The sequence below is a fragment of the Physeter macrocephalus genome, chromosome 2 (genome assembly GCF_002837175.3).
Source record: "Physeter macrocephalus isolate SW-GA chromosome 2, ASM283717v5, whole genome shotgun sequence".
In the NCBI taxonomy this organism is placed as follows: domain Eukaryota; kingdom Metazoa; phylum Chordata; class Mammalia; order Artiodactyla; family Physeteridae; genus Physeter; species Physeter macrocephalus.
The window spans coordinates 99,860,737-99,888,230 of NC_041215.1; the positions used below are offsets into that span (position 1 = coordinate 99,860,737).

At 35.6% G+C, this 27,494-nt stretch overlaps 1 protein-coding gene across 1 annotated transcript in view; it reads right to left on the reverse strand.

Annotated features, from left to right (window-relative positions):
• The window catches only part of DNAH7 (dynein axonemal heavy chain 7), a 242,092-nt gene that overhangs the window by 138,904 nt on the left and 75,694 nt on the right, over nt 1-27,494 (reverse strand). The window contains exons 19-26 of the mRNA XM_055089198.1: nt 23,576-23,769; nt 21,866-22,064; nt 19,030-19,170; nt 14,820-15,032; nt 12,401-12,510; nt 8,872-9,040; nt 6,518-6,620; nt 6,270-6,397 (exon numbers count right to left, since the gene is read on the reverse strand). Coding sequence (XP_054945173.1) covers nt 6,270-6,397; nt 6,518-6,620; nt 8,872-9,040; nt 12,401-12,510; nt 14,820-15,032; nt 19,030-19,170; nt 21,866-22,064; nt 23,576-23,769 — 1,257 coding nt within the window. The remainder of the gene's footprint in view (nt 1-6,269; nt 6,398-6,517; nt 6,621-8,871; nt 9,041-12,400; nt 12,511-14,819; nt 15,033-19,029; nt 19,171-21,865; nt 22,065-23,575; nt 23,770-27,494) is intronic.

Consider the following 27,494-nt stretch of genomic DNA (forward strand, 5'->3'; position numbering starts at 1 on the left):
GACACCATAAAACTCCTAGAAGAAAACATAGGCAAAACGTTCTCAGACATAAATCATAGCAGCATTTTCTTAGGTCAGTATCCAAGGCAATAGAAACAAAGGCAAAAATAAACAAATGGGAATAAACAAACTTATAAGCTTTTGTACAGCAAAGGAAACCATAAATAAGACGAAAAGACAACCCTCAGAATGGGAGAAGATATTTGCAAACAGTGCAACCAATGAGGGCTTAATTTCCAAAATATACAAACAGCTCATACAACTCAATAAGAAAAAAAGCAAACAACCCAATCAAAAAATCAGCAGAAGACTTAAACATTTCTCCAAAGAAGACATAGATATGGCCAACAGACACCTGAAAAGATGCTTAACTTCGCTAATTATTAGAGAAATGCTAATCAAAACTACAATGAGGTACCCCATCACACCAGTCAGAATGGTCATCATTAAAAAGTCTACAAATAATAAATGCTGGAGAGGGTGTGGAGTAAAGGGAACCCTCCTGCACTGTTGGTGGGAATGTAAATTGGTACAGACACTATGGAAAACAGTATGGAGGTTCCTCAACAATCTAAAAAGAGAGTTATCATATCATCTAGCAATTCCATTCCTGGGCATTGATCTGGGAAAAAAACCCAGAAGTTCTAATTCAAGAAGATACATGCACTCCAATGTTCACAGCAGCACTATTTACAATAGCCAAGACATGGAAACTACCCAAGTGCCCGTCAACAGATGACTGGTTTAAGAAGATGTGGTATATGTACATATACGCAATGGAATGTTACTCGGCTGTAAAAAAGAATGAAATAATGCCATCTGCAACAACATGGATGGACCTAGAGATTATCACACTCAGTGAAGTAGGTCAGAAAGAGAAAGAAAAATATCATGATATAACTTATATGTGGAATCTAAAATATGACACAAATGAACCTATCTACAAAACAGAAACAGACTTACAGACACAGAAAACAAACTTACATTTACCAAAGGGGAAAGGGGTAGGGGAGAGAAGAGGGATATATTAGGACTTTGGGATTAGTAGATACAAACTACTATATATAAAATAGATAAACAACAAGGTTCTACTGTATAGCACAGGGAACTATATTCAATATCCTGTAATAAACCATAATGAAAAAGAATATGAAAAAGATATATAATCCAGTTCATTTTTTTTCTCTGTACTAATAGGGTGTTTCATGCTACTTACTCTGTGGAAAGTTATGGATCATGTTACTGACTTTGTGACATCAGAAGATCTAGAATATGCCTATTTACCATACTACCCAAAGCAATCTACAGATTTAATGTGATCCCTATCAAATTACCCATGACATTTTTCACAGAACTAAAACAAATAAACCTAAAATTTATATGGAAGCATAAAAGACCCAGAATTGCCAAAGCAATCCTGAGAAAAAAAGAACAAAGCTGGAGGCATAACCCTCCCAGCCTTCAGACAATACTACAAAGCTACAGTAATCAAATAGCATGGTATCGACACAAAAACAGACATAGTAATCAATGGAACAGAACAGAGAGCCTAGAAATAAACCCACACACCTACAGTCAATCTTTGACAAAGGAGGCAAGAATATACAATGGAGAAAAGACAGTCTCTTTAGCAAGTGTGTTGGAAAAGTTGGACAGCCACATGTAGATCAATGACATTATAACACTGCCTTCATATCCTACACACACACACACACACACACACACACACACACACACACACAAACAAAACCCTCAAAATGGCTTAAAAACTTTAATATAAGACAGGACACCATAAAACTCCTAGAAGAAAACATAGGCAAAACGTTCTCAGACATAAATCATAGCAGCATTTTCTTAGGTCAGTATCCAAGGCAATAGAAACAAAGGCAAAAATAAACAAATGGGAATAAACAAACTTATAAGCTTTTGTACAGCAAAGGAAACCATAAATAAGACGAAAAGACAACCCTCAGAATGGGAGAAGATATTTGCAAACAGTGCAACCAATGAGGGCTTAATTTCCAAAATATACAAACAGCTCATACAACTCAATAAGAAAAAAAGCAAACAACCCAATCAAAAAATCAGCAGAAGACTTAAACATTTCTCCAAAGAAGACATAGATATGGCCAACAGACACCTGAAAAGATGCTTAACTTCGCTAATTATTAGAGAAATGCTAATCAAAACTACAATGAGGTACCCCATCACACCAGTCAGAATGGTCATCATTAAAAAGTCTACAAATAATAAATGCTGGAGAGGGTGTGGAGTAAAGGGAACCCTCCTGCACTGTTGGTGGGAATGTAAATTGGTACAGACACTATGGAAAACAGTATGGAGGTTCCTCAACAATCTAAAAAGAGAGTTATCATATCATCTAGCAATTCCATTCCTGGGCATTGATCTGGGAAAAAAACCCAGAAGTTCTAATTCAAGAAGATACATGCACTCCAATGTTCACAGCAGCACTATTTACAATAGCCAAGACATGGAAACTACCCAAGTGCCCGTCAACAGATGACTGGTTTAAGAAGATGTGGTATATGTACATATACGCAATGGAATGTTACTCGGCTGTAAAAAAGAATGAAATAATGCCATCTGCAACAACATGGATGGACCTAGAGATTATCACACTCAGTGAAGTAGGTCAGAAAGAGAAAGAAAAATATCATGATATAACTTATATGTGGAATCTAAAATATGACACAAATGAACCTATCTACAAAACAGAAACAGACTTACAGACACAGAAAACAAACTTACATTTACCAAAGGGGAAAGGGGTAGGGGAGAGAAGAGGGATATATTAGGACTTTGGGATTAGTAGATACAAACTACTATATATAAAATAGATAAACAACAAGGTTCTACTGTATAGCACAGGGAACTATATTCAATATCCTGTAATAAACCATAATGAAAAAGAATATGAAAAAGATATATAAATACATACATACATATACATATATATAAATGGAATCACTCTGCTATACACCAGAAAGTAACACAACATTGTAAATCTGCTACACTTCAATTTAAAAAATAGAATAAGCCTATTTTACCATTGCTTCTAACATTTAACTATTCTGAAATGATTACTGATTCTTCAGAATAGTTTTAATATTAAATACAGCTTCTCTAAAGTGGAGGTGTGTTTAAGAAATTGCTCTACTATGCAGGTTTTATCTAGATGTACAAGATGTCAAAACTTGAGTCTTTCTGCATGACATGATATATATCAGTTACCGAAGTATGCATGATCTGCCCAATAATTTACAAAGGAAATATACACAATTCTTGAACCTTCCCGTTTACTTGTAGACCATAAAGCATTTGAGAGAATAAGGAAGGAGGGAGGATTTGTGAAAAGACTTCCATCGAAGGGAGGTTTTCTTATGCTATGAGTCTCCATAAGCCCCCCCTCCTCACTCCCAAGTTCAGTAAGAGCTTGATGGGTATCGCCCTATTGCGGGGGAATATAGATTGGTGCCTGACTCATGCCTGAGAAAGCAAAAGTAGCCTGTGGCAGCAAGATCACAGTGGCCTTCACTCCCACAGTCTGTTGGGACAGAAGATGCATGCGATATACACGATAAGGGAGAGAGAGAGCCAAGTTGGGGCCATTTTAAGTCCTCCCCAAGATTCCCTCTGGCAAAGTGAGAGCTCTCCAACAGCAAAATCTACGTGGAATCATCCACCAGCTATCCACGCAGAGTGGAGGGAAAGACAACTGGAGAAACAGATTCCATCACTCAAAGTCTCAGGAGTTCCAAGCGGAGAGACCTAACAGGAGTCCCTGAAGAACCCATGGACACGTGCAGAATAGAAAGATGCAGCTGTAAACCTCTGCCAGCTCCAGGGGCTGGACCCAGATGGTCTTATCTGAACTGTATGTATGTTCGGTGGCTCACTGCTAGCTTAAAGGATGAGCATGAATTTGTCAGGCAGGACAGTGGTGTTTTAGCAGAGCACTCAAGAGAGGGTAAACAGCATGTGCAAAGGCATGGGACCTTCAGAGGCTAGTGAGGCCTGTGTGACAGGGAGATGCAGGGAGCTGGTGGTACAGACGCAACTGGGTCTAATGCCAATGCTCTTGCAGATCAGGCCAAGAAATTTGACATTTTTTCCTGTGGGCAAAAGGAGCCCGGTGGTTTTTTAAGTCTGGAAATTATACGATTAGATTTCTTCTGACAACACAGGTAGCATTACAATGGGGAATTCATTATAATGAATTTCAGTAGGGACTCTTGGTGACAGGTGAGCTGCTGCAATAAGACACTCAACAGAAGACTGAAGAGGGCTGGGAGCAAGGCGTGGCCATGGGGCTGGGCGGTAGCAGCAGACTTAATAAGACTTTTAAGAAATAGGATTGCTGGCTTTGGTAACCGGCTGAATCACTGCGTGAAGAAGAGGGAAGCTTCGAGGATGACTCTGAAGACTGATGATAATACTCTCTGGGCCTCAGCAGGCTTTTAAAAAATAGTATATCTATCTATCTATCTGTCTATCTATCTATCTTTCATTTCAGGCTAAGACATTTTTTTCAAAACTGTTAGGTATTTCCATATGTACTTGAAAACAGATATTCTATAGCCTCTAACCAAGAAGACTACACAAAAGGAACAACGAAAACAACAAAAAGCTATCAGAATTTGAGAGCAGTTTTTGGCCTAAAATAGAAGGAAAATACTCCAAGAACCACAAGGTGAATATTTTGACACTGTTTTTTTTTTTTTTTTTTTTTTTTTTTTTGTGGTATGCGGGCCTCCCTCTGTTGTGGCCTCTCCCGTTGCGGAGCACAGGCTCCGGACGCGCAGGCCCAGCGGCCATGGCTCACGGGCCCAGCCGCTCCGCGGCATGTGGGATCCTCCCAGACCGGGGCGCGAACCCGGTTCCCCTGCATCGGCAGGCGGACGCGCAACCACTGCGCCACCAGGGAAGCCCTTGACACTGTAACACGCACAATAAATAAAACATGGAAAAGTCTGCATGGGGCATTAACAGACTCAACCAATACTGGTCCCAGCTTTTTATGATTAGCTACTCACAGATGTTTGCCTTTACAAATATTTATGTATTCAGATTGATCCTACTGAATAAAAGGAAAACATGAGTGAATAAAAGTACTGCTACAAAAAGAGCTTTCCAAATGTGTATCCCAATAAAAAGTTGCAAAATGCTTCTTAGATGAAGGAGGATTTACCAGTTTCTATTTTTAAGTCACACCATCCTTCACAAAGGCAAAGTACGAAAACATCACGTCTAACATATAAAAATGTACGGAATAAAAATACCACAAAAATACTTGGCAGCAGTGAGTCCAATCAAAAGTATTTTCAATGGAAAAGTACCTCAACTAGTCTCAGAAGCTGTCGTTCTAAAAATATGGATAGTGGAAGGAATGCAGGATTTAGAGTCAGAAGACTTGGTTTTGGATCCGCAATTATCACTGCATTATTCTTCAACATTTTCTCTCTATGTGCTAGCCATAAACATGCAATTCACCAGAAAAGAATATAAAATGTCTAGCAAAGAGATGGGGAAAATGTCATATTTCACTAATAATCAAAGAAGTTTGTTTTTAAATGAAGATTCTAGTCTATTCAATTAGAAAACTGTTTTGTTCTTACAAAAAACTATTGCTGGGTATTAAGGAGAATTGAGAATTGATATGGGATATAAATTGTTTCAGCCTCTGTTGGAAGGCAATTTAGCAACACAGCTCTTGGTCTTAGGACTCTCCTAAGGAAGTATCTGAAAATACAGAAAAGCCTTAAGTAAAAATTGCTCATTGCAATATTATCTATAATGAAGGAAAACTAAATGCAAACTAAATGTCAAACAGTAAGCACCGTTCAATAAATTTATTTACAGTTTGAATTATGTTCATAAAGATAGGAAAATGCTCATATTATAATATTAACTTGAAAAAAACCTCAGTATTCACAATTTTCTGATTTCAGCATTTAAAATTGAGGAATACAATATAGTAAGCAGTAGAATGGGTACCTTTTTCAATATTTCCTATGTTTTCTAATTGGTATAATTACCACTAATTTTAAAATAGAAGTTTCAGAAATTGCATATTTATTTTTTGAAAGTACTCAAAGCTTTAAAATTATTTTCTAAAACAGTTGTCTAAAATATAACATCTAAAAGCAAAAATTTTACATAAAATTCAAGAACAGCATGTGCTTTCTTTTTATATATTAACTGTGTTAATCACAGAAAGGAAATCGATGATATAATTGCCTTTTCTGTACCTTCAGATTATCCGGAAGTTCTGATCGCCCAGCATATCCAGGGTTCATTGTTATAAAGACAGCGCACGTGGGGTCAAGTTTTAGTTCAGTTCCTTCAAACACTAGTAAATCCACACCTGCATTAATACCTGTGAGTAATCAAGAATGAAATGACTTAGCAATTCCACATATAAATGGGACTCGTGCCATTCATTACCTCCTATATTTCTACTGTTTTCACACAATGCAGAGATAAACTAGTCCATTACCTCTTTGGAGAGTAAGAATTTGTTGAGCAACCACAGACAGTACTTCCAAATCAATTCTGTTAAACTCATCAAAGCAAGCCCAGGCTCCACAAGATAACAGTCCCTGGGAGAAAAGATCAATGAAATTTTTCAATTTTATCTGATTGAATATTACATTGAAATGTTGTATTTTCACCTCATCTTTTTGCGGATTTAATATCCCATCAAGGAAATTGCTTATTCACCTTTATCTTTAAAGCTTTAAAGACGGCTTATCCTTTTATTACCAATTCATTATTCTGCATGAATAAAGAGTTCAATCAACTGGAAAATTTTCCAATTGATTTTTTTTTTTTTTTACTTTCTGTGTATATCTTTTGGCATTTAGATGTATATCTATAATTTCATAGCCTTTCTTACTTTTTATTTACAAGCTGATTTTATTTGCTTTTTCCTTATGGACTCCATAGAATGGATTGTAATAATCCTTTAAATAAGATGACTTCTGTTGCCAATGAGACTACTCTCTAGCCTGAGCACCTTAATGACCCACTAACACCGTCTGAGGCACTAGCTTGCAGTTCTAACTCACAGATACTGCGTAAGTAGGTGCCATTTGGTCATAAGGAAAAACTGGAAAATCAAGCCTGAGTAGCTGAGTCCAAATGTGGACTAACTTTAAAAAATATTCATTGAATGTACATTCTATAGATTGCATATGTATGTATGTGTGTTTCACTGAGTACCTAGTATATGCCAGGCATGATGCATGGCACTTTGTATATATCTTTTATGCAAGGAAACTAAGGCTATATCACATAAGATGTTAAGTATCAATAATTAGTACAATGCCATACATCTAATAGTGGCTGACCTTGGATTTGTGTACAGTTCAATCTATTGAAACACACTGGATTAAATATGAATGGCATGCAATCAAAGAGTAGTACATTTTCATTATTTAGAGAAGACTCTATGACTTAGAAATCTAATACACGATAAAATAAAAGGATTAGAAATCACAGAACCGAATGCTTATGAAGTCACATGTTCAAACAGTTATACAGATTGTGAGGTTCTTAATAGTAAGACCTATGTCTTTTTTATTTTGTACCTCCATTATTCAGCATGATCCTAACACAAAGTGTCCATATGATCAATGCTTACCAATAATCAAATTTAATATTATAAGTATATGAATCTATATCAAAGAATTAAGAATATCATTATATAGATTTGAAAACTTAGCACATACCAGACTTTTCTTTAAACATTTAGGAATATAGTGGCTATTCAAACTACACATAGAATCTTTTAGATTTCCTGTTTATTTCTTTAATCATTACAACAAGGTTGTATATCATGACAGAGGATGATTAAAATAGTTATGGTCACTCAAATGTTTTCTTCATATGTTATTCATTATAATATTTTCTTTTCTTTTATTCTAATTGTTTCAGCATCACAAATGTAGAGACTTTTTATACTCCAAATCTATTATAAAATGACTAGGCCATACTTCAGGGAGGAATAGTTTACTGTATGGGGTAGGGTTGTAATATTCCTTTTTGTTAATTTGTGTTATTTTTTTTTTAATGTTAACTTTTTCTGGAGATACTTTTGAAAAGGATTACAGAATCTTTAAAATGTACTTTGAAAAGTATCGAAAAATAGAAATCAAATAAACAAATAAGTAGAGCCACACGGATAATTTTGTGTTCAACTGTACCACCTAATATTTTAAGGAATAACAGGCTGTAGCAACAAAGCACTAAAATGACCAGATGTTCATAGGTTACGCCGATGAACTTAGGGACTTTATACTTTTAGCTCCCCTTTTTGCAATCTTACAGACTCATAAGAGTGGGACTCTGACTCAGAATAAGAAAAAACAAAAGAAGGATTTCAAGTTCACCAAAAAGATTAAGAAAAAAACAAAAGAAAGATTTCAGGTTCACTAAAAAGATTAATTAGAATGTGTCTATAAAGTAAATCATTGAACTTGTTAATAATTAATGAACTTGTTAATATTAACTTGCTAATAACAAGATCTACCGGACAAAGAAGTCTTTAGATACCACAATTTTTACATGATGCAGAGGTTCTCAAACTTTTAGCTGTCCAGTATACTGGAGGGACACCACTCATTCATTTCTATCAGTAATACTGACCCATTATAGCAAGGACTGGAGGTAGAGCTCCTTCTCCAATAAGCTTTTGATATAACCCTACTTCTCTCGAGAATTACTGAGATAATACTTTAATTTTAACTTTGCTTAAACTACAGTAAATCTTTTACTTGCATCAAATTATGTTTCATTATAAATAGCCTTTCTGAGAAGTTATCATATCGCAAATGACGAGTCAACTCAAACCTTAAAGAATTTTCCTAAAGCCAGATAATCCAACCCATCAGAACAGTTGAAAACAACACATTGTTTGGCTATAGCTTTGGCTAAATCTTTTGTAGTTTCAGTCTTTCCAGTTCCAGCTGGCCCCTCAGGTGCTCCTCCAAGGTGCAGATGAAGGGCTCCAAATAAGGTTCTGAAATATAATAAACAATCTTTGTTGAATAATGTGATTTTTATATACATTCTGAAAAGAGGAAAATTTTAAGCTGAGAGCCAAATTTTCCACTTCCTCATCAATAATTCCTTCCTTCCTACTAGTCTATGAAAATCTTTGGGCATTACTTTTGTCTCTTATTATGTTTTACTTCTGAATAGCTGTATATATGACATAAGCAGAACAAATTCACTTTTGAAATTCAGTGCTGACTTCTGATCAATACGGAGAATTCAGCTGACCCTGAGCCACCCAATCCCCCTACTGCAAGCATATGGAAATGCTACATAAAAGAAAAATATAACAACTTTTGAAATATATAGCCATTTTTGAACGAATGGAAAGGAAATTATCAATGAAGAGGGAATGCATAGCTGGAAAAGTAATTAGGTGCTAAAGCTGTAGAGGTGCACATTGGTTTGGAATTTGCATATAAACACAAGTGTATTTATACCCACATAGAAAATAAATCCTTAGAACTGAGCAAGCTGAGGAGCTGGAATGGATTCACTATTTAAAGGTAGAAGACTTGAAAGGCTGCTTTGTGTGTAAATGGGAACTAAAATTACTCCAGCAACTTACTCAAGTGACAAAGAAGAGTCAACTAAGGAAGAGACAGGAAGCTTACCCTTCATACAGTGCCCAACGAGAAACCTACATTTCACGGAGGGTGGGATCCAGTTTCCATTACTGATGGGCACATGAACCCAAAATGAGAAATTAACATTAAAATTTTGTTCTGAAAAACCTAGAGCCCTCCACAGAGATAAATGTAAAACTGCTCCACATGGACCTCCACAGCTGAGAAAATGTAAGACTACACGGGGAAACAACCCCTACTAAATTTAGCTCACAGCTAAAACTGGAAAGAGAGGTCAGAACTAAGAATCAGACTTGCAGTGACAAAGGCAGTTGGACAATGGTCTGGGAGGGTTACTGCACATATGGCCCTCTGCCTTCTTTGGTATCCTAGTGATTTTTTTAAAATAAGATTTTAAATAAAAAGCAATACACATCAGAAAATTGTGGGGAAAAACAGAAGCCAATTTCATAAGAGAGGCAACTTGGAGTCTAGCAATGAAAAATACAATCACTGAACTTTTGAAAACTCAGTGAACAGAATAAATAGCAGAGAAAACCTAAAGAAACAGAATTATGCAATAGAAGATAAATATGAGGAAATCACCCAGGGAGAGAGGTCAACTATAAGAAAAGTTAAAGACATAGAAGAAAGAAGGAAGAGAATGGGGAACAGGCAAAATTCAAAAAACAATGGCTAAGAATTTGCCAGAATTAAAGATATTAATTGAAAAAGTCCCAAGTAGGATAAATAAAAACTCATCCACATCTAGTAACATCCAGTGAACATCAACAATAAAGAGAAAACCTTAGAAACTACAATGGAGAAAATTACCTATAAAGGAATAATAATTAGAATAACAGAATACTCAGCAGGAGCGATGAATGCCAGTAGAATAATATCTTTGGAGAGCTGAGGGAAAATTACTGTTCATCTACAGTTTTACACCTAGCTAATCTATCATTTAATAATCTAGTGAAGACTAAAAGAAAAAAAAAGAGAAGAAGAGAAAGAGGCAATTTTAGATAAATACTGGTATAGCTCACTACTTGCAGAGCCTCACTTGAACAATTACTAAAAGCTATTGCCTAGTAAGGAGAAAAATTAAACCAGAAATCAGACAAAGAAAGAAGCAATGGCAAGTAAAGACAATGATAAAATTCTTGGTAAACCTACATAAATATTAGTTGTAAAAAAACGTGTAACAGTATATAAACACAGATCATTCTGTGTTAGAATTTTGACTAAAACCCCAAGCTGAGAGCTTTAAAATATTTAAAGTCAAGAGAATGCCTGCAGCTTCTCCTGATAGCAGAGTAGGAGAAACCAGGGACGGTAAGAAAGATCCACTCTTAATGATGGCAAAACAAATGTGTGTATCATCTGGCCAGATCTAGATCCCACTGGAAGGGAACCAGATTTGAGTCAAGCTGAATGGGACCCTGTGCAGGAGGCCCATGTAGAATCAGAGGAGACCCCAGGAAGAGGGTCAGTGTGTGGTGGACCTCAGCAGAGGCTGAAGCAAAAGTCACCAGCAGCCAGTCAGAGAAGGCATTTTCCGCAGGTGGGAGAAGCAGGTTACTGCAGGCTCCCAAAGAACCCACATAAACATCCCCTGGGAGATCTGGTACATCTAGACTTGTGCCATCAAGGAAGGCACTAAACAGCCAAGAGATAGTTGTCACCCAAGACATCTGTCACCTATAAACCTACCTCTGCCTTTCCTTCTCCTCTCCTCCGTCAACCGCCAACACTAGAGGAGCTAAAAGATGAGCTACTGAGGGATGAATGCAAAGGACAGGGACAAAAATGACAAAAGATTGACCACATTTACCTTCCCACATGCAGGCCATGAGCTTGAGTCAAGCTCGAGCTGGAGGGGAAGGGATGTTTTAAACTGGATGAAAAATAGTAACTTTCATTTTAGACCTAAATGGACTTTTAGTACCTGAAAATAATAACACTCTTCATTAACATATTAAAGTTGCCAGAAAGAGTAGGGAATCTACCCTAGATTTTATCCAGAAGTGGGGAAAATATTTGATAGAGCAAGTTTAAAAGAAGGGTGATAAAAAAGAACAAAATTGCTTTCTGCTTGCATCCTGAGACTGGTTTCATCAATAAACTAGTTACAGTTGGGAGAAAATGAAAAAACAAAGTTTAATTTAGTATTTGACAATAATTTGGAATATGGGAGACGGGACCTTGGAGTTAAAAATAAAGGTCTTTTATTATTCAGAAGGACAATAAAAAACAATGTACATGTAAATACCTATGAGATATCTGATGGAGATACCCAGCAGGCATGTGTGTGGAGAAACTCAACAGGAGAGAGACCATGGCTGGCGGTACATACAGGTTTGGGGATCTTCAGGATGTAGGCTGTTAAAGCCTAAGAATGGATGAGGACATTCAGGAAACCATGAAGCATGAGACAAAACAATACATGAAAACAGAATTCTAGAAAATTCCTTGTTTCAGGGGAGGAAAGAGGATGTGTCAAATGATCCAAAAGGAAGAGTCAGAAGTTTCAAGAAAGGAGAAATGAACAAAGTAAAAAAATAACAGAAACGCCTGATAATACTTAGAGCTCTAGAGCTGAGAGGAAGAGGCCAGCAGGGAAAGAAACTGAAGGTCAAGTTGAGACAAGAATTAAGGGTCTAGGCAAAGACAACAGATACATTTGGTGCTTAAAAAACTGAGTGATTTAGGAGTGAGTGAAAATTGTTCCAATTAGATCTTTAAATTAATGAGTTTACCTGTAACACCTGTCAGTGAGTGGAGTAATAACCAGCCTAGGAGAATTACCCAGATATTCATATCCATATCGTAAACCAGCATTGATCATCTTTGTTTCTAAATGATTTTCCTAGTACAAATCAGATAAAATGAAGTTAGCTTAAATAATAAAAATTTAAATAATATGAAACCTCAAGCTCTTAAATAATAGCCATGTTGTAAACAACATCTTTAAATTTCACTTTTCAGGCATCATTTAATTCAGTAGAAGAATTCACTATCTAATTTCCTTGGATAAGTAATTGAAGTCACTGGCTTCAATTTTCCCCATAGAACAACTTTGGAAAATGTATTTATTCTTTACCTCTCTTATATTTTCTTTTTTTAAACTTGCTAACACTATTTTATTAAGGTATAATTGACATACAACATATTAGTTTTAGGATACAACATAATGATTCCATATTTATATTTGTTGCAAAATGATCACCATAATAAGTCAACACCCATCACCATACATAGTTAGAATTTTTTTCTTGTGAGGAGAACTTTTAAGACCTACTTTTAGCAACTTTCAAGCATGCAATACAGTATTATTAACTACAGTTGCCATGCTGTATATTACATCCCCATGAATTACTTATTTTATGACTGGAAGTTTGGACCTTTTGACTTCTTTCACCCATTTCTCTCATCTTCTGTACCCCCACCCCCGGGCAACCCCCAGTCTGTTCTCTGTATCTATCAGCTTGTTTTTTATTTTTATTTTATTTTATTTTGTTTTTTAGATTCCACATATAAGTGAGATCACATGGTATTTGTCTTTCTCTGACTTATTTCACTTAGTATAATGCCTTCAAGGTCCATTCATGCTGCTGTAAATGTCAATATTTCATTTTTTATGGCTGAGTAGTATTCTGTTACATATATATATACTACCAAAGCAATCTACAGACTTAATGCAATTTCTATCAAAATTCCAATGGCATTTTTCACAAAAATACAACAAACAATCCTAATTTTTTTTATGGAAACAGACCCCAAATAGCCAAAGCAGTCTTGAGAAAGAAGAGCAAAGCTGGAGGCATCACACTCCCTGATTTCAAATTATACTACCAAAGCTAAAATAATCAAACCAGTATGGTATTGGCATAAAAACAGACACATAGATCATTGGAACAGAATAAAGAGTCCAGAAATATACATACACATATATGGTCAATTACTTTACAACAAAGGAGCCAAGAATATAAATGGGGAAAGGACATTTAATAAATGGTGTTGGGAAAACTGGAGAGCCACATGCAAAAGAATGAAATTGGATACATTTGGATACAATGTTGATTCTTCCAATCCATGAACACAGATCTTTCCATTTATTTGTGTCTTCTTCAATTTCTTTCATCAGTGTCTCATAGTTTTCAGTTTATAGGTCTTTCACCTTCTTGGGTAAATTTATTCCTGGGTATTTTATTCTTTTTGAGCAATTGTAAATTGGATTGTTTTCTTACTCTTTTTGATAGTTCATTATTCTCCTGTATTTTCAATCATTTGTTCAACTTGTTTTCACTGTAGAGGGAGTATTATCATCATCACCATTTTACAGATAAGGAAGCTGGTGCCTGAAGAGAGTAAGTAACTTGCCCAAGTCACACAACTGGTAAGGGGAGGATGTAGCATTTGAAACAATCAGTCTACAGTCTGAGCTCCTAACCACTATACTCACGGCCTCATATGGTTTTCCAGGGTTCTGGTTCTTGTAACTCTTCTCCTCCCACTCCATACCTACCTCCCAAAGCCTTTCACAAAAGTGAATATGATAAGAACTTCTGAGTCTCTATCTCCAATCCTCAGCTCTCTCTTCCCATTCTCAGCAGGCCCAGACTTGTTCACTGTACTGTTCCTGCTTCTCCTGCCTTCCTGATGGTGACTGACATCACCAACTACACAGATCCCCTGATAAAAACCTTCCTCCAGATCATGTTTCTGGTTAGTTCAATTGATCAACAAGAGGAAAGTTTAATGACTAAATCAGACTAAAACAGTCTGATTTGTACACTCTTTAGATGCATCAGGAATCTAAGAACACAATTGTAAACTGATTAGTTTCAACATTTTACAGATTCAGCAAGCATAATGACTAATTTCAAATGAGTCATTTTTTATAATTACTCATAGTTTGTGTGCGTCTATATATGTATATGTATTTCTATGTAACTATACATTTGGATATAGATATAAACACAGTTTTCAAACACTTGACATATAGTTTTTGGCTGCCTTAATCTTCAATCTGGAGAATGCTTGTTTAGGTAAAGTCAGCCATCAGCAAGAAAAATCCGATATTACTGATACTATTTCTCATGTGAGCTAGCAAGCACAAATTATATAGCTGTGAGCTGAAACTGCTGAGTAATAACATTCAGTGATATTACTTACTTGCCAATAGTACCTAAGCTGACTTAACCATTCAAAGTCAGAGTCATCACTAACTTTCTTTTTAACAAGTGTTGTGAGAACATCTCTAGCATGGACATCCAGCACCACAAGGGCTCCCAGAGTAACACGATTCTGCTTGGACAATTTGCCACGAACCAAGGTGACAATATCATCGATTTGTTTGTTACATTTTTCCAAGTATTGCTCAAGAGACTGAAAGAAAATAAGATATAATTACTCAGTGTGATCAGAATACTTTTAACAAAAAATTTTTGACCTAGCATGTATACAGAGTATTTTCTACATTTTTATTATAATTTTCCATATGACATAACTTAAAAATGATCAAAAAAATTTTTTTACTACAAAAGTATTAGGTGAACAAGCTCAATCAGGCCAGACATAGTTGACATACATGGTTTGTGCCTACCCAACATCCCCTCCTTTCCATTTCCACTCCTGTATGCTCTGTGGTTTTGTGAGCTGTCAATCATATTGCCCCATCTCCAAGGCAACATGAAGGAGGGCATGTGTGACCCTACCAGAGCCAATCACAGTTCTTTCCAGGGACTGCTATACAGATAGGAAGAAAAGTGCTTTTCACTAGGCTTGGGAGACTTTCAGAAGGCCAATCCAAAGCTACTGAAAGCCTTCACCCCACTGCAGAAAAAAGCCTGACAGAGACCAGTAGAGATGAAAAATAGACAACAAAAGAGAAACTGTAGCAGTGATGAAGCCCTGAGATCCTGATTCCAAATGCTCTACCTTAGATCTCATGAATCCTTCTAGTACTCCTGTGTGAGCTTCTGAGTAGGATTTGTGCCACTTGAAATGTAAAGATCCTAAAAAACAAAACATCTAACATTTTAGTTTACGGTGAGCTAAGGCCAGTTCTAAGGATCAGGCTCGCTTTGGGAGGGGTCTCTTTTCTGGTGGGTAAATCTGATTAGTATTTGAAAAAGAGAAGAGGGTTTAGGAAAATCAAATTAAAATCAATGAAAACTGCTGTGCCTAAGGGAAGTGTAAATATGCTCCAGCAGGCTGATGTGGTCACTTTTCCCCACTCTAATAATATTTAATAAGCATTGTGCACCAATGAGTTTATTTCACTCCTTTAGGACCAGGTAAGTGGTAGCAATGAAACTAAAAATGAGGATTTCCAAGGATGAGAAAAGCTTAAAGGATAGAGTTGGAGACTTGTTTCTTTAAGGGTCACTTTTATTACTCCTTGAAATATTTTATCCTTTTTTTTAGGAAGTCATTTTTTCAAAAGTTTGGTGCTTGAACACTATTCCATTTATATCATTTTCATAATTAATTGCTATTAATTTGCTTCATAAGTAGTGAAAAATAAAATTCTGTCCCACCTATGTTTAAATAACCCCAAGTGTTTAAATTCTTGGAGCCAATTAGTGAATTTAAGTATATTGAGTACACAAATTAGTAAGAATAGTTTTGCTCCTAAGAACACAAACTACGCCAGGTGGTGCATCTCAGTTTCCTAATCGGTAAAAGTCAGGATCTTTGATAGCCTTACCAGTTCTCACATACTGGCATAAGATTAAACTTTTAATGTTTGGACCTGATGGTATAAATTATATGTCCATAAGAATTTGTTACTATTTACATTTGCTATACTAGAAAAACAGATTTAGAACTAAAATTTAGCTTCAAACTGTGATGAACTAAGTTCTTTAGGAACTATGTTATAATAAATCAATGAGAATTCAGATCAGCTAGATTGAAAAAAATCATGATATTGAATTACTTTTGTTACATTTTATTCATTGTAAACTGTTCTTTACAGTGAACTAATGAATCTAAACGTAACTATCAGTACTTTATATAGTCATCCAAAATAAACCCTGTCTGGAATCATATTTTTATCATACCTAGTTCCCTCTACATACACAATGATAAACTGACTCAAAATCATATCAATATTTGCAATAACCCAAGCTCTGTGACAGTGGTGATTCTTTCATTCATTTTTAGCCCCTGTAACAGCTCATATACTGACTAGTTCCACAGTGAATATTCCTTGAATAAATAAATGGAAACAGATCCTGAGGGGAATGGGTCCTCTGGAATTGGGACAGTAAAACATGGTGCTATCATAGCATCAAGCTCCAGACAACTTGGAGTGTTTGCAGAGAATGGAAATGTCTAGTCTCCTCTGAGGCTGCCAAGAGTCTCCACTTACTGAACCAAAGATGTTAGTTTCAAATGTAAACCACACATTAAGGAAAAAGTTATCAACACACAGAATACTAAAACATGTGCTATCTTCCCATGATAGAAACACATATTAAATTTTCTTAAATCATCAATGCCTTAGAATACTAAAACATGTGCCATCCCCTCCTGATGCTGCTACAGAACCTAAACAAACTGAATATGCATGAGATCCAGACAGGGACAAGGTACACAGGCAGCAGATGAAGGGCATATTGAAGCAGAGTATTCACAAGCAGAGGAAAAAGGAAAGAATTAATTTTTAAAGACACGTACAACGCTTAATTTCACTACATGAAATTTAGCTATGTGAAACATCACAAAACACAACAGAAGAAAACAATCCAGCGAGTAACAGCAAAAAAGGCTTGCTAAGTTCCACTAAATTACAGCTTTAGATGATCTACGTCTATGAAGCTGAGTCCCCCTGGAGCAGTAGTCACTCAAGGCATGGATTCTCATTTTGGCTTTCTCTGTGAATGGCTCCATACATGCACCATATTACATGAGTGGGATAAAATGGAGTAAACTAATAAATGAGTGAATAAATAACCTCATCTCAGTATCAGTGGTTACTGTTGTAAACCAAAAAAAAATCTATTTGTATCTGTATAAAATATGGTAAGAACAATATGGTAAGAATTGTAGGCAGATAGCTTTGAGCAGAGGACACATTGAAGTGGAATGACATAAATTGTGTGTCCCTTGAGATACAAATTACGCCTGGGAGATAAGTAGAAGCATGAAAGGTTTACACTTAAATTCTCTACCTCAACTCCTACCTGTTCCAGAGAAAAATATCGTTTTGGCAGATGGGTGGAGGTTTAATAAACACCACATTTAAACTGAAGAAATGTGGAAGATGCCTACAAATTTGTCTTATTTGCTCACATTTGCTTCTTTGTTCCCTCTATTTCCCATAGCGATGAATGAGAAAGTTGGCACGGTGGTTTGGGGGGCCAGAAAGCAAGGAGCGAGATCCAGAAGGCTACATGTCCCCCCAGTAACCCACACTGGTGATAGAGGAATCCCTTTGTGTGGGGAGGTGGCTGCGTGGTAGCTTAAAGGTAAAAAGACAAAATGAAGTTTCTGGACCCACTGGGGAGAAAAGAAACATGCACATAGACAGCCAAGAGCCCAGGAGTATCCCCAAGGGCTTACTGCTGTAAGGGAAACCCTCATTCCCCATGCTCTGGTTTCCATGAAGAAAGACTTTTTCCTAAAAATCCCTGACTTCCTGCCCTACGCCCTTATCCTTTCCTCAGAGGAGAAATAAGTGACCTGTTGGTAAGTTGGAGTGAACTAAGCATGTGTCACTCAGCTCCCTCCTCTATGAGACCTGCCTGCTTACAGAGAATACGAGTCTCTCTCAAACCCAACACTCACCAGTGTTCAACAATACCTTACAGACAATAATACCAAACTCCATGTAAAAAATACATTAAAAACTCATGGTTTTAAACAACATCTGCAATTGCTAGATTCCAACTGACCTATCAGTCAACCAAAAGTTGACCTGCTTGGAATCCTACCTTATGGATAAGAATGCTGCTTCTGTTTTAAAAATTATTTTAATATTATTTAATTATAATATTAAATAATATTAAATATATATTTGTTAGAATATTAAGCATCATTCAAAATATTATTATTTACTAAAAATCAGTACACTAAAAATTAAAATAGTCAAAATAAGTCAATTAATATCTTTTGTCTTCATAAGGTAGTTTTACTGAAGATATAAAAGAGAATTATATTATGTATTTCCTCCTAATCTCTCTGAGTTTAGGACATTTCTTTGTCCTATTATTACTGTATTTTTAAAGGCATAAAAATGTACATAATAAAAAGACTGAGGCTCCAGTACGCTTGGCTTTTTGAGTGGATTGTCTTTTTTTTTTTTTAGAATAATTGTATTTTGGCGATTATAGCTATTTAAAAAATGCTGCAAAACCTGTGGGTAATAAAAGCTTACCTTCTGTCCTTTTGCAATAGCTGTTTGTACTTCTATCGTCCAAAAAGTTTGGGATACACAAAGAACTGTCTGTCCAGGCCAATCTCTTACCCAGTTAATTCGTTCATGTTGTGTATAGGCAAAAAGTGCATCTCTAATTACCTAATTGAAAAAGAAAATGCTAAAGGTAAACAGTTTCATACTTTACTTGAACAAGCTAAAAAATGAAGAGCTAACTCCTGAGTGGATTATCTTGTACTGCTCAACTTCTTACATCTTAGCCAATGATGAAGATTTAAAGCATGTAACTAGACAAGTTCAAGTTTTTCCATACACCTGTGAGCAAAACAAATATATTACGTAGCATTTTATTTTGCTGATACATAATCTATTTGTGTGAACCACATTATATGAAATACTTCTTTGGCCAGTCGTAGCCAAAGATGTCCTAGATACATTTGGACTGAACACAAGCAATTTAATTATAAAACATAAGTTCAAATAATTCCAAAATGAGATCTGTCAAATTCACAGATTATTTTCTTTGAACTTAATCAGATCCCCACTCAGCCATGTGTATATTTGTACATGCACACTCAAGCACACTACACAATTCCTCTAAAGTTCCTCCTGTGTTTTCAGACCTCACTCCCTCTCAGTCCTGTAGTTTGATGCCCAAGGCTATGATGACAGGGTGGATATATAATTCATTCATGGAGAGTTGAGAGCTGTAAATTCAGGAAGTCTAAGTCATGTACTTTACTACGTATGTTTTCAGTGAATTCATATATCCACTTTTTCTACCAGCCATCAGTGGGAAACATTCCAATCTATTATATGTATCAATCAAAAATAGTAGCATCTATGAGGTGATAGTCACGTTAATGTCTGAATTTCAGAAAAGATTATCAAAATTACATTTTTCTGAGAAATATATAAGGATAGGCGAATCTTTCTGGATTTCTAGTTCAGCTAGAAATGGAGTTGAATAGAAATGGAGTTGAATATGGAGTTGAATAGAAATGAAGGGCAATGTTGTCTATTGATAAGAAAGAAAATGTAAAAGGCCAGAGGAAGCCACAGAAAGGGCAGGTGAAAAGGAGCAACTGAGAGATGGGAGGAACACAGGAAAGAATAGAAGGTACAGTAGAGAAATGCCAAAGATGGAATAAATATGTGTTCTAGAAGGACACTGTGGAGAGAATAGGAAGGAGGCATTAAAATCTAAATCCCAAATTTCTATACAGTTGGATGAGGAGAAATATGATTACATAAAGTTCTATAATATTGTATATAAAATATATTTCTAAACTGTGCATGCCATATATGAAAAATAACATATTTTGGCAGTAGCAAACTGCCAAACTACAGCAAACTGCAGTATTAAACCCATGATAATCCAGGAAGATAAAAGGGCAAAGGTGCCAAGAACATGATTTTTTATTATTTAGAAATGACACAAAATTCACTTAATTTAGGCATGCAGTAGCCTTTCAAGCATGCAAATACATATAGCACAACACAGTAACACACATAGCTCCTATCTGTAGTATTTTACATTGCATTCACTTGCCTTTTTCCCACCAACACAAACTTACACATGAACATTTGGGGAAGATATTTCCTAGCCAATTACTTGCCACCCCATCTTAATGCTCTGAAATGGTAACCCAAAATATTTTCTCTGAGTACTTTGACAAACAAAACTAAAAGAATAGTTGAAATAGTATTCGATATGTCTAAAATAATGAGTTACCACTGTATACATCAATTAACAAACCATATAACCAATTCAATGCTGCTAAGTAGTGGCCGAGGTGAAATGCATTTAACTGCTGATAGCTGCGTAAATGGGAAAGCTGCTTGTCAATATTTATCATGCCCTACGAAAGCTCATCCTCTTTTGCCCAGTGATTCTACATATGAGAAGTTATCATAAGAAAATAAATAATTCAATCAAAGAAACCAGTATGCATAAGGACATTCATTATCACTTAATCCATAAGAGGGAGAAATGGGAACCTGTCCAAAAGATTTTGCATCTATTGAAAAAATACAATGCAGGCAGATATTAAAATTATATTTAAGAGGAAGGAACATTAAGACATATGATGTACATTAAACACCTAGATTCCAGTAAATTTTTCAATAATGTGTGACAGCATCTGAAAAATCCATGAAAACTGTTGGTTAGGACTTGATGCCATATTTCCTTCTCATTCTTGCTCTCCTGCTTCCCTGCTCAATCATGATTTTTATTCCCGGTAAGGAACTTGAATGCTAAGCCCACATTATAGTAAAAAATTAATTAACTGTTCAATTAAGCTCTATTTGCTCCCTCGACTTAAAATTCTCTACTAACAAAAATAATTACAAATGATTGAGGTGGTAATATGCTTTCAGAGATATGGAAAATATGAAGTTACTGTTAATTGTAGAAAGTACTTATGATTTTCTAACATTCTGGTACATATTTTATATATTCACAGAACAAAAGGAACCACCAGAGGAACATACATGTCAAGGAGACTGACGTGAAACTGTAGAGAGGTGCTTCCAAGGCGAGACTAAAGACAGACCATGCAGACCAAAGTGTGTCTAACATTGAAAGCACAAGAAATGAGACAGACTCATGACTAAAACCCTAGTTTGTTGTAGTATGTATGGTATTTTGTCCCACTTTTCAAGTGAGTCATTACAAAATTAGTATCAGAGACCATATCTTTGCCTTCAATCTATCCGTTACAATTGAATTGGTAATTCATGACTCAATTTGTCTAAATAAAAGTACATTTATCAATAATACATTAACATTCTATCATCTTTACTAGAAATAATAATAAATACAGTTGGCTACCTTATGGATGGATTTAATCATAACTCTCTCTAACTCAACCAACCACTTCTCCACTTGACCTCTGGCTTTGGCTGTTGAAATGTTGTCTACGAGTTCCACCACCTCTCCTTCACTACTCTTCATGTGAGTAATGTCCAAACTTTCTGTAAATTCCACCTTTGCAATTCCTTCAAAACATTTCTTCAAGTGAGGTTGTACTCTGTCAGGAAAAAAAATGTTTAAGAGACTTAACCAAATAAAAGCAATTCCCTACATATCAGTGTTCTTTGTATACCAATCTTCATTCAAAATTCATAAATGTGCATTATGCGTGAGGCCCCTGCTAGATGCTAGAGACGAAGTGCTGACAGAAAAGAAAAAAAAAAGACAATTCTTGCCTGCACGGATGCTTGGATTATACAGTCCAGTGGGAGATAATCATTAATGGAATAATCACAAAAAGATCTGTAAAATTACAATTATAATAAGAGCTACATGAGGTTTTGTTTCCAACACAATGAATCAAAAGCTGTTAAAAGTAATACAAGGACCAAACCAATCTTGACCAACAGATAAAACACTAATCTGAAGAATCTTCAAATGGGCAAAAAGTAGATATTTCCACTGGGATCTTCAGAGACTGCTTGCAAATTATGAACTAGGTTTAGTGCTTTAAGTCAATCAACTACTTTGAAGGTGCCCAACTTTAGTCTATTCATTGTAATACAGATGGAACTGACTAAATTCCTTTCTTGGCATGTTACAAATGACCAATTGAGTTTATCTTTCAAACAGGCAAAAAATGGGCAGAGTATAAAAAGTCAGATGGAAATCTGAGTCTAAATGTATCTTTTTGTCTGGATTACTTGTCTCCTACTTTGAAGGCACAAGACACAAAACTGACAAATTTAACAAATATCTATTCACTGCCTGATGTAAACCAGACACCCTTCTAAGGAATAGGGAATCAGCTGTGAGGGGGAAAAGGTCAAAAATCTCAGCCATCATGGAGCTTATGTTCTGCTGGAGGAAAGCAAACAGTAAACAAATAAGCGCAATATAGAGTAAGCCAGATGATAAAAAGTGTGCTGAAAGAAAACGAGGCAGAGAAGATAATCAAGAAAGGTGACTAGGGAGTGCTGGAAGGGGTTGCCGTTTTAAATAAGTGGCCAGGGAAGGCCTTCTTGAGTGGCAGATGTTCGAGCAGGTTTCCACAAAGATCTAGAGGAGGTAAAAGAAGTCTTATGGATACTTGGGTGAGGAGGATCCTAGGCAAAGAGAAGAGTACACTGAGGGAGGAGGCTGCCCCTTTTATGGGAGAATTGCAAGGACTGTAGCAGAATAAACAAGAAGCAAGCTAGTGGGGGATGACTAGGAAGGATCATGGGGGAGCACCGGCGTGGGTGACTGCAAGCCACCGAGAGGGCACTGACTTTTATTCTGCATGGGATGTAGAAGAGGGATGTGTTCTGAAAAATCTGTAAGACAATATGTGATAAAATGAGAAATCCACTCCAAGATTCATCACATTTGGAAAAATATCATTCAATGGTATTCCTTATGTTTTTAATAATTATTTAAGTTGATTATTGATACGATTTAGAATAGTCTTTAAAAAAAAGTTATTACATAAACAAAATCATATATAAGTTCTGCATTATTCTGAAAATTAAAGGTAATAAACTTAGCCACGTATTATATACGTATAATATATATGTATATCTTACTTACCTAGTGGGATCTTTAGTCTCAGACAGTATCTCAAGAAGTTCATCATTAGACAAGAAAAAGAATCTGGGGAAGAAGAGACGCTTCTTTTCCAAATATTCATTAAGTCCTTTAAGAATGAGTTCCAAAAGTTGATTAGATTTTTTCAGCCTCTCCAGCATTCTCTCAATAGTTACAACTGCCAGAACATGTTTATCCTACAAATAAAAAATGTACAACTCAAAAATATTTGATATTCATATTGACTTTATATTCCTATTATATTTGAGAATGCATGGTTTTAATATAACAAAGCTTATTCAAAATTTAAAGTGAATACTTACTTATTTTTTTAAAAGTACTCTTGCATAGTCTAGATCTAACCAGCCTCTTTAATTGTGTAAAAGCCACGTTGACTTGATCCTCATTGATGTTGGCCACAATTTCTCATTCTAAGTTGGGAACTGTGAGAGACAATGAGTGTTGCAGGAGTGGGGAGGGGGACACTATCTGAACTCACAAGAAGGACAGGAGGGAACAAAAGAGTATGAGATATGTTTGTCTTTTGTTCTTTGAGGAAAAGTACTCTAAAAAGATGTCATCATTATAATTATTATTGATTATTATTGTTATCAATAATAATAAAATAATTCCTGCTTTATGAGGGTAGATAAAAATAAGGGGTTGGGAGCGTGGAGGAAGGAGCTTTCCATAAAGATCTTACATTGCAAAGAACTACCTTTGGAACTGCATTATAACACTCTGCTTGTTGAAGGACTGAAGTTCAAGGTGTGTTCTTCCTGAACTCTCTAGAGACTAAGATTGTTCTACTTTCAAGGCATGGATTTCTGAACATTCTATCGCTTGAAAGTGTCACTGTGAGCTGTTTGCTTTAAAGGGATTCAAACACAATCAAGCATTTTTAAAAGCTTTCTTTTATGCTGTAGGATTCAAAATAAGAATTATACCAAAAGCTGGTCTTAAGAACTGATATTTGAAGAAATAGTTTATTGATTTCTCAAAATACCCCTACAAGTAACCACCAGGCTTATGAAAATCTTTAGAAATACGTATGAAAACACAATCTAGACAGAGCTGAAATAAAATTCTTTTTACTATTTTTCCTTAACACATGACTGATGTCATCCAGGTCTAGTCTTGGTCCTATAATCCCAAACTCAGTGTTCACCACTGACACCAATGACAAAGAAAGAAGAATTCTTTACTAAGTAGGCTTAGAAGTGTGAGAAAGAGGTAGCAAAACACATTAGAGATTTTAATCACCAGACCAAATAAACTTCATGAGAATATACTGGTACATTGAGAAAATTTACTTGAAATTAAATCAAGGGAATATTGTTAAAAATTAAAAAGAATTTTAAGATTAACTAATTTAAACTTATCTTTGGGACTTAGCCAAAGGGAGTTTGGTACTGACTGAGATCAATCAAAAATTTCAACTGTAAATTGCTTCACAGAGAAATTTTATTCTACTGCAGGAACATGTTTTTGTTAATATACTTTCAATGTGACTGGAAAGGAAAGATAATTTTCTGCTTTGTTTTGAAATATAACAATGTAACTTGGGAACACAGCAATTTAATCAAAGAACAAAATAATCATCATTAATACCTGTTTTTTTTTTTCAGTAGAACAGGTTCATATGGAATATGCAACATATGCAATTCACTAATCTTTAAAGAGGCAGAATTTTTTAAAGGCATTTTATTATATTTCCTAAGAGTTTTATGTTTCAAATAAACATTTAAAAATGCACACAAAAAGAAGCATGACAGAGATTCAGGTCATAATTTAATGTGCAGTTCATTCGACAAAGTATGGAACAGTACCCTTGTACTCCTAAATTCAAAAACCAAAACGGTGTTCTTAGAGTGCCACCTTCTGGAAAAGTATGCTTTTCTTCGTTGGAAAAAAAAAAAAATGTTGCTAATAAATGTGAAAAATTCCTTTCACAAATTAACAATGTTTGTTTTATTCTCAGCCAAAGAATTTATTGCAATTTGCTATTTTGGATCTGAGATTTGAAAGCTAAAAAAAAAATCAGTTATTTAAAACAACAGTTCATATTTCTTTCCCTAAATATTGCAATTACAAAAGAAATACCCCTTGGAAGCACTTAGCATTTGAGCAAAAAAAGTTTTATTGAATTTCTGAGGTCAAACCTATTTATCTAGATCAGCTCCAGGACGCTGAGTCAAATATGCTAGTTTTGAATCAACACAGGCGATAATCTATGTACCTTGGTATATGGACTTAAGAAAAAAAAATATAGAAAAGTAATCAATCATCTCTGGACTGGAAACTAAACACTCTCTTCCCATGAGAAGGTAAACAGAACAGAGACTACATCAGATGAAGAGAAGAACAGACCTGGTTCCTAATCACTTAATTAACCTGACTCTCTATATTTTCTTATCTTTAAAATGGGGATAAGAGCCCTCTCTCAAAGTTGTTATGAAGACCAAATTAGACAAAATATTGGAAGCACCTAATATAGTGCCTAGAACACACATATGCTTGAAACTACCCTTTCCATCTCACCTTCTATAACTGTCTCTTGATGAGATACAGACAGAGAGACACTACTCTGGGGGAATTCATGGAGTGAGTCACTTACATCACTCCATTGGTTTAATGGAGTTAAAATAAACATTTTATAAACCGCCATCCTTCTGGTAAGATATTAATCATAGTAAAATAAAACTGGCTTTAAGTTCCCTTAAGCATTGCCACACAATTCTAGTACAGAGTAGGCATTCCATAAATATTTGTTGAATGCTTGAGTGAATAAGGATGAGTTAAGCCTGCAGACACACAAAGGCACTCAAGGAACTTACGACCCCCCCCTTTTGTACCGACTTATTAGCTAAGGTTCTCAAGACAGAACAATAAGATGTTATAACAGGAAGCTACCAGATATTTGAAACTAAGTATGACTCCTTTGACGCTTTAATTACTTTTCATCTTCGGGAGAGGAAAAGGAATTATTAATTGCTATGACTTTTTGGTATTAAACAAATAATTTTACGTGTCTTCTTTTGCTTCACAAGTATCACCAATCTCATCAGCTCAAATGACAAGCTCCTGGTTGATTTACATTTCTAAACCAATTGCCTGTGATATTAGGGCCTGAAACTTTAATTGGGGTATACAGAGAGTGCATTCTAATTACTGCTGCCAGGAAGCTTCACAGAAAGGACACTTAATGGAATTAAGCTCAAGCCAGTTCTATAAACTTCCAGAAGCATAAACTGCCAAATCAGAAAACCCTGGACAACAGAAAACTAATAAGATCCTCTTTAAACCTTTTAAGTACTAAGAAAGGAAATGTGCATTCACTGAGTAGACCTTTATGCTCCCTTACAATTTTCAGATCGTTTGACCTCACCAAAAATAGAAATTCTTTCACAATGCAGGATGTTTCTAGGATTAATCCAGCTCTTAGGACCCAGGTTTCTAACACTGAATTTTCAGAGAAGGTTTTTCAGAATTCTTAGAACTAGCAATAATTCAAGGATCAATCTCAATTTAACTATTCACCCACTCACTCAACAAATATTTATGGAGGACTTGATAGATGTCAGACACTGTTCTCAGTGCTTGGGCCACAACAGTGGACCAAACAGACAAACATCCCAGCCTCCATGAGGAGACAGATGATAGATAACAAACATAACAATTCATAAATCAAATACTAAGTTTAAAGGTGACAGATGCTGCAAACACGAAAAGGGGGATCAGGATTGCCAGGAAAGGCAAAGGCAGGTTTCAATTTAAATACGATGCTCAATGTGAGCCTCTTTATAAAGGTAATATTTGAGAAAAGACTTCAAGGAAGCAAAGGTACTCATTAGTTCTGCAGATATTTGGAGGTACAGCATTTCAGGAACAGGGTCCAGTCAGAACAAAGGTTCTACAGCAA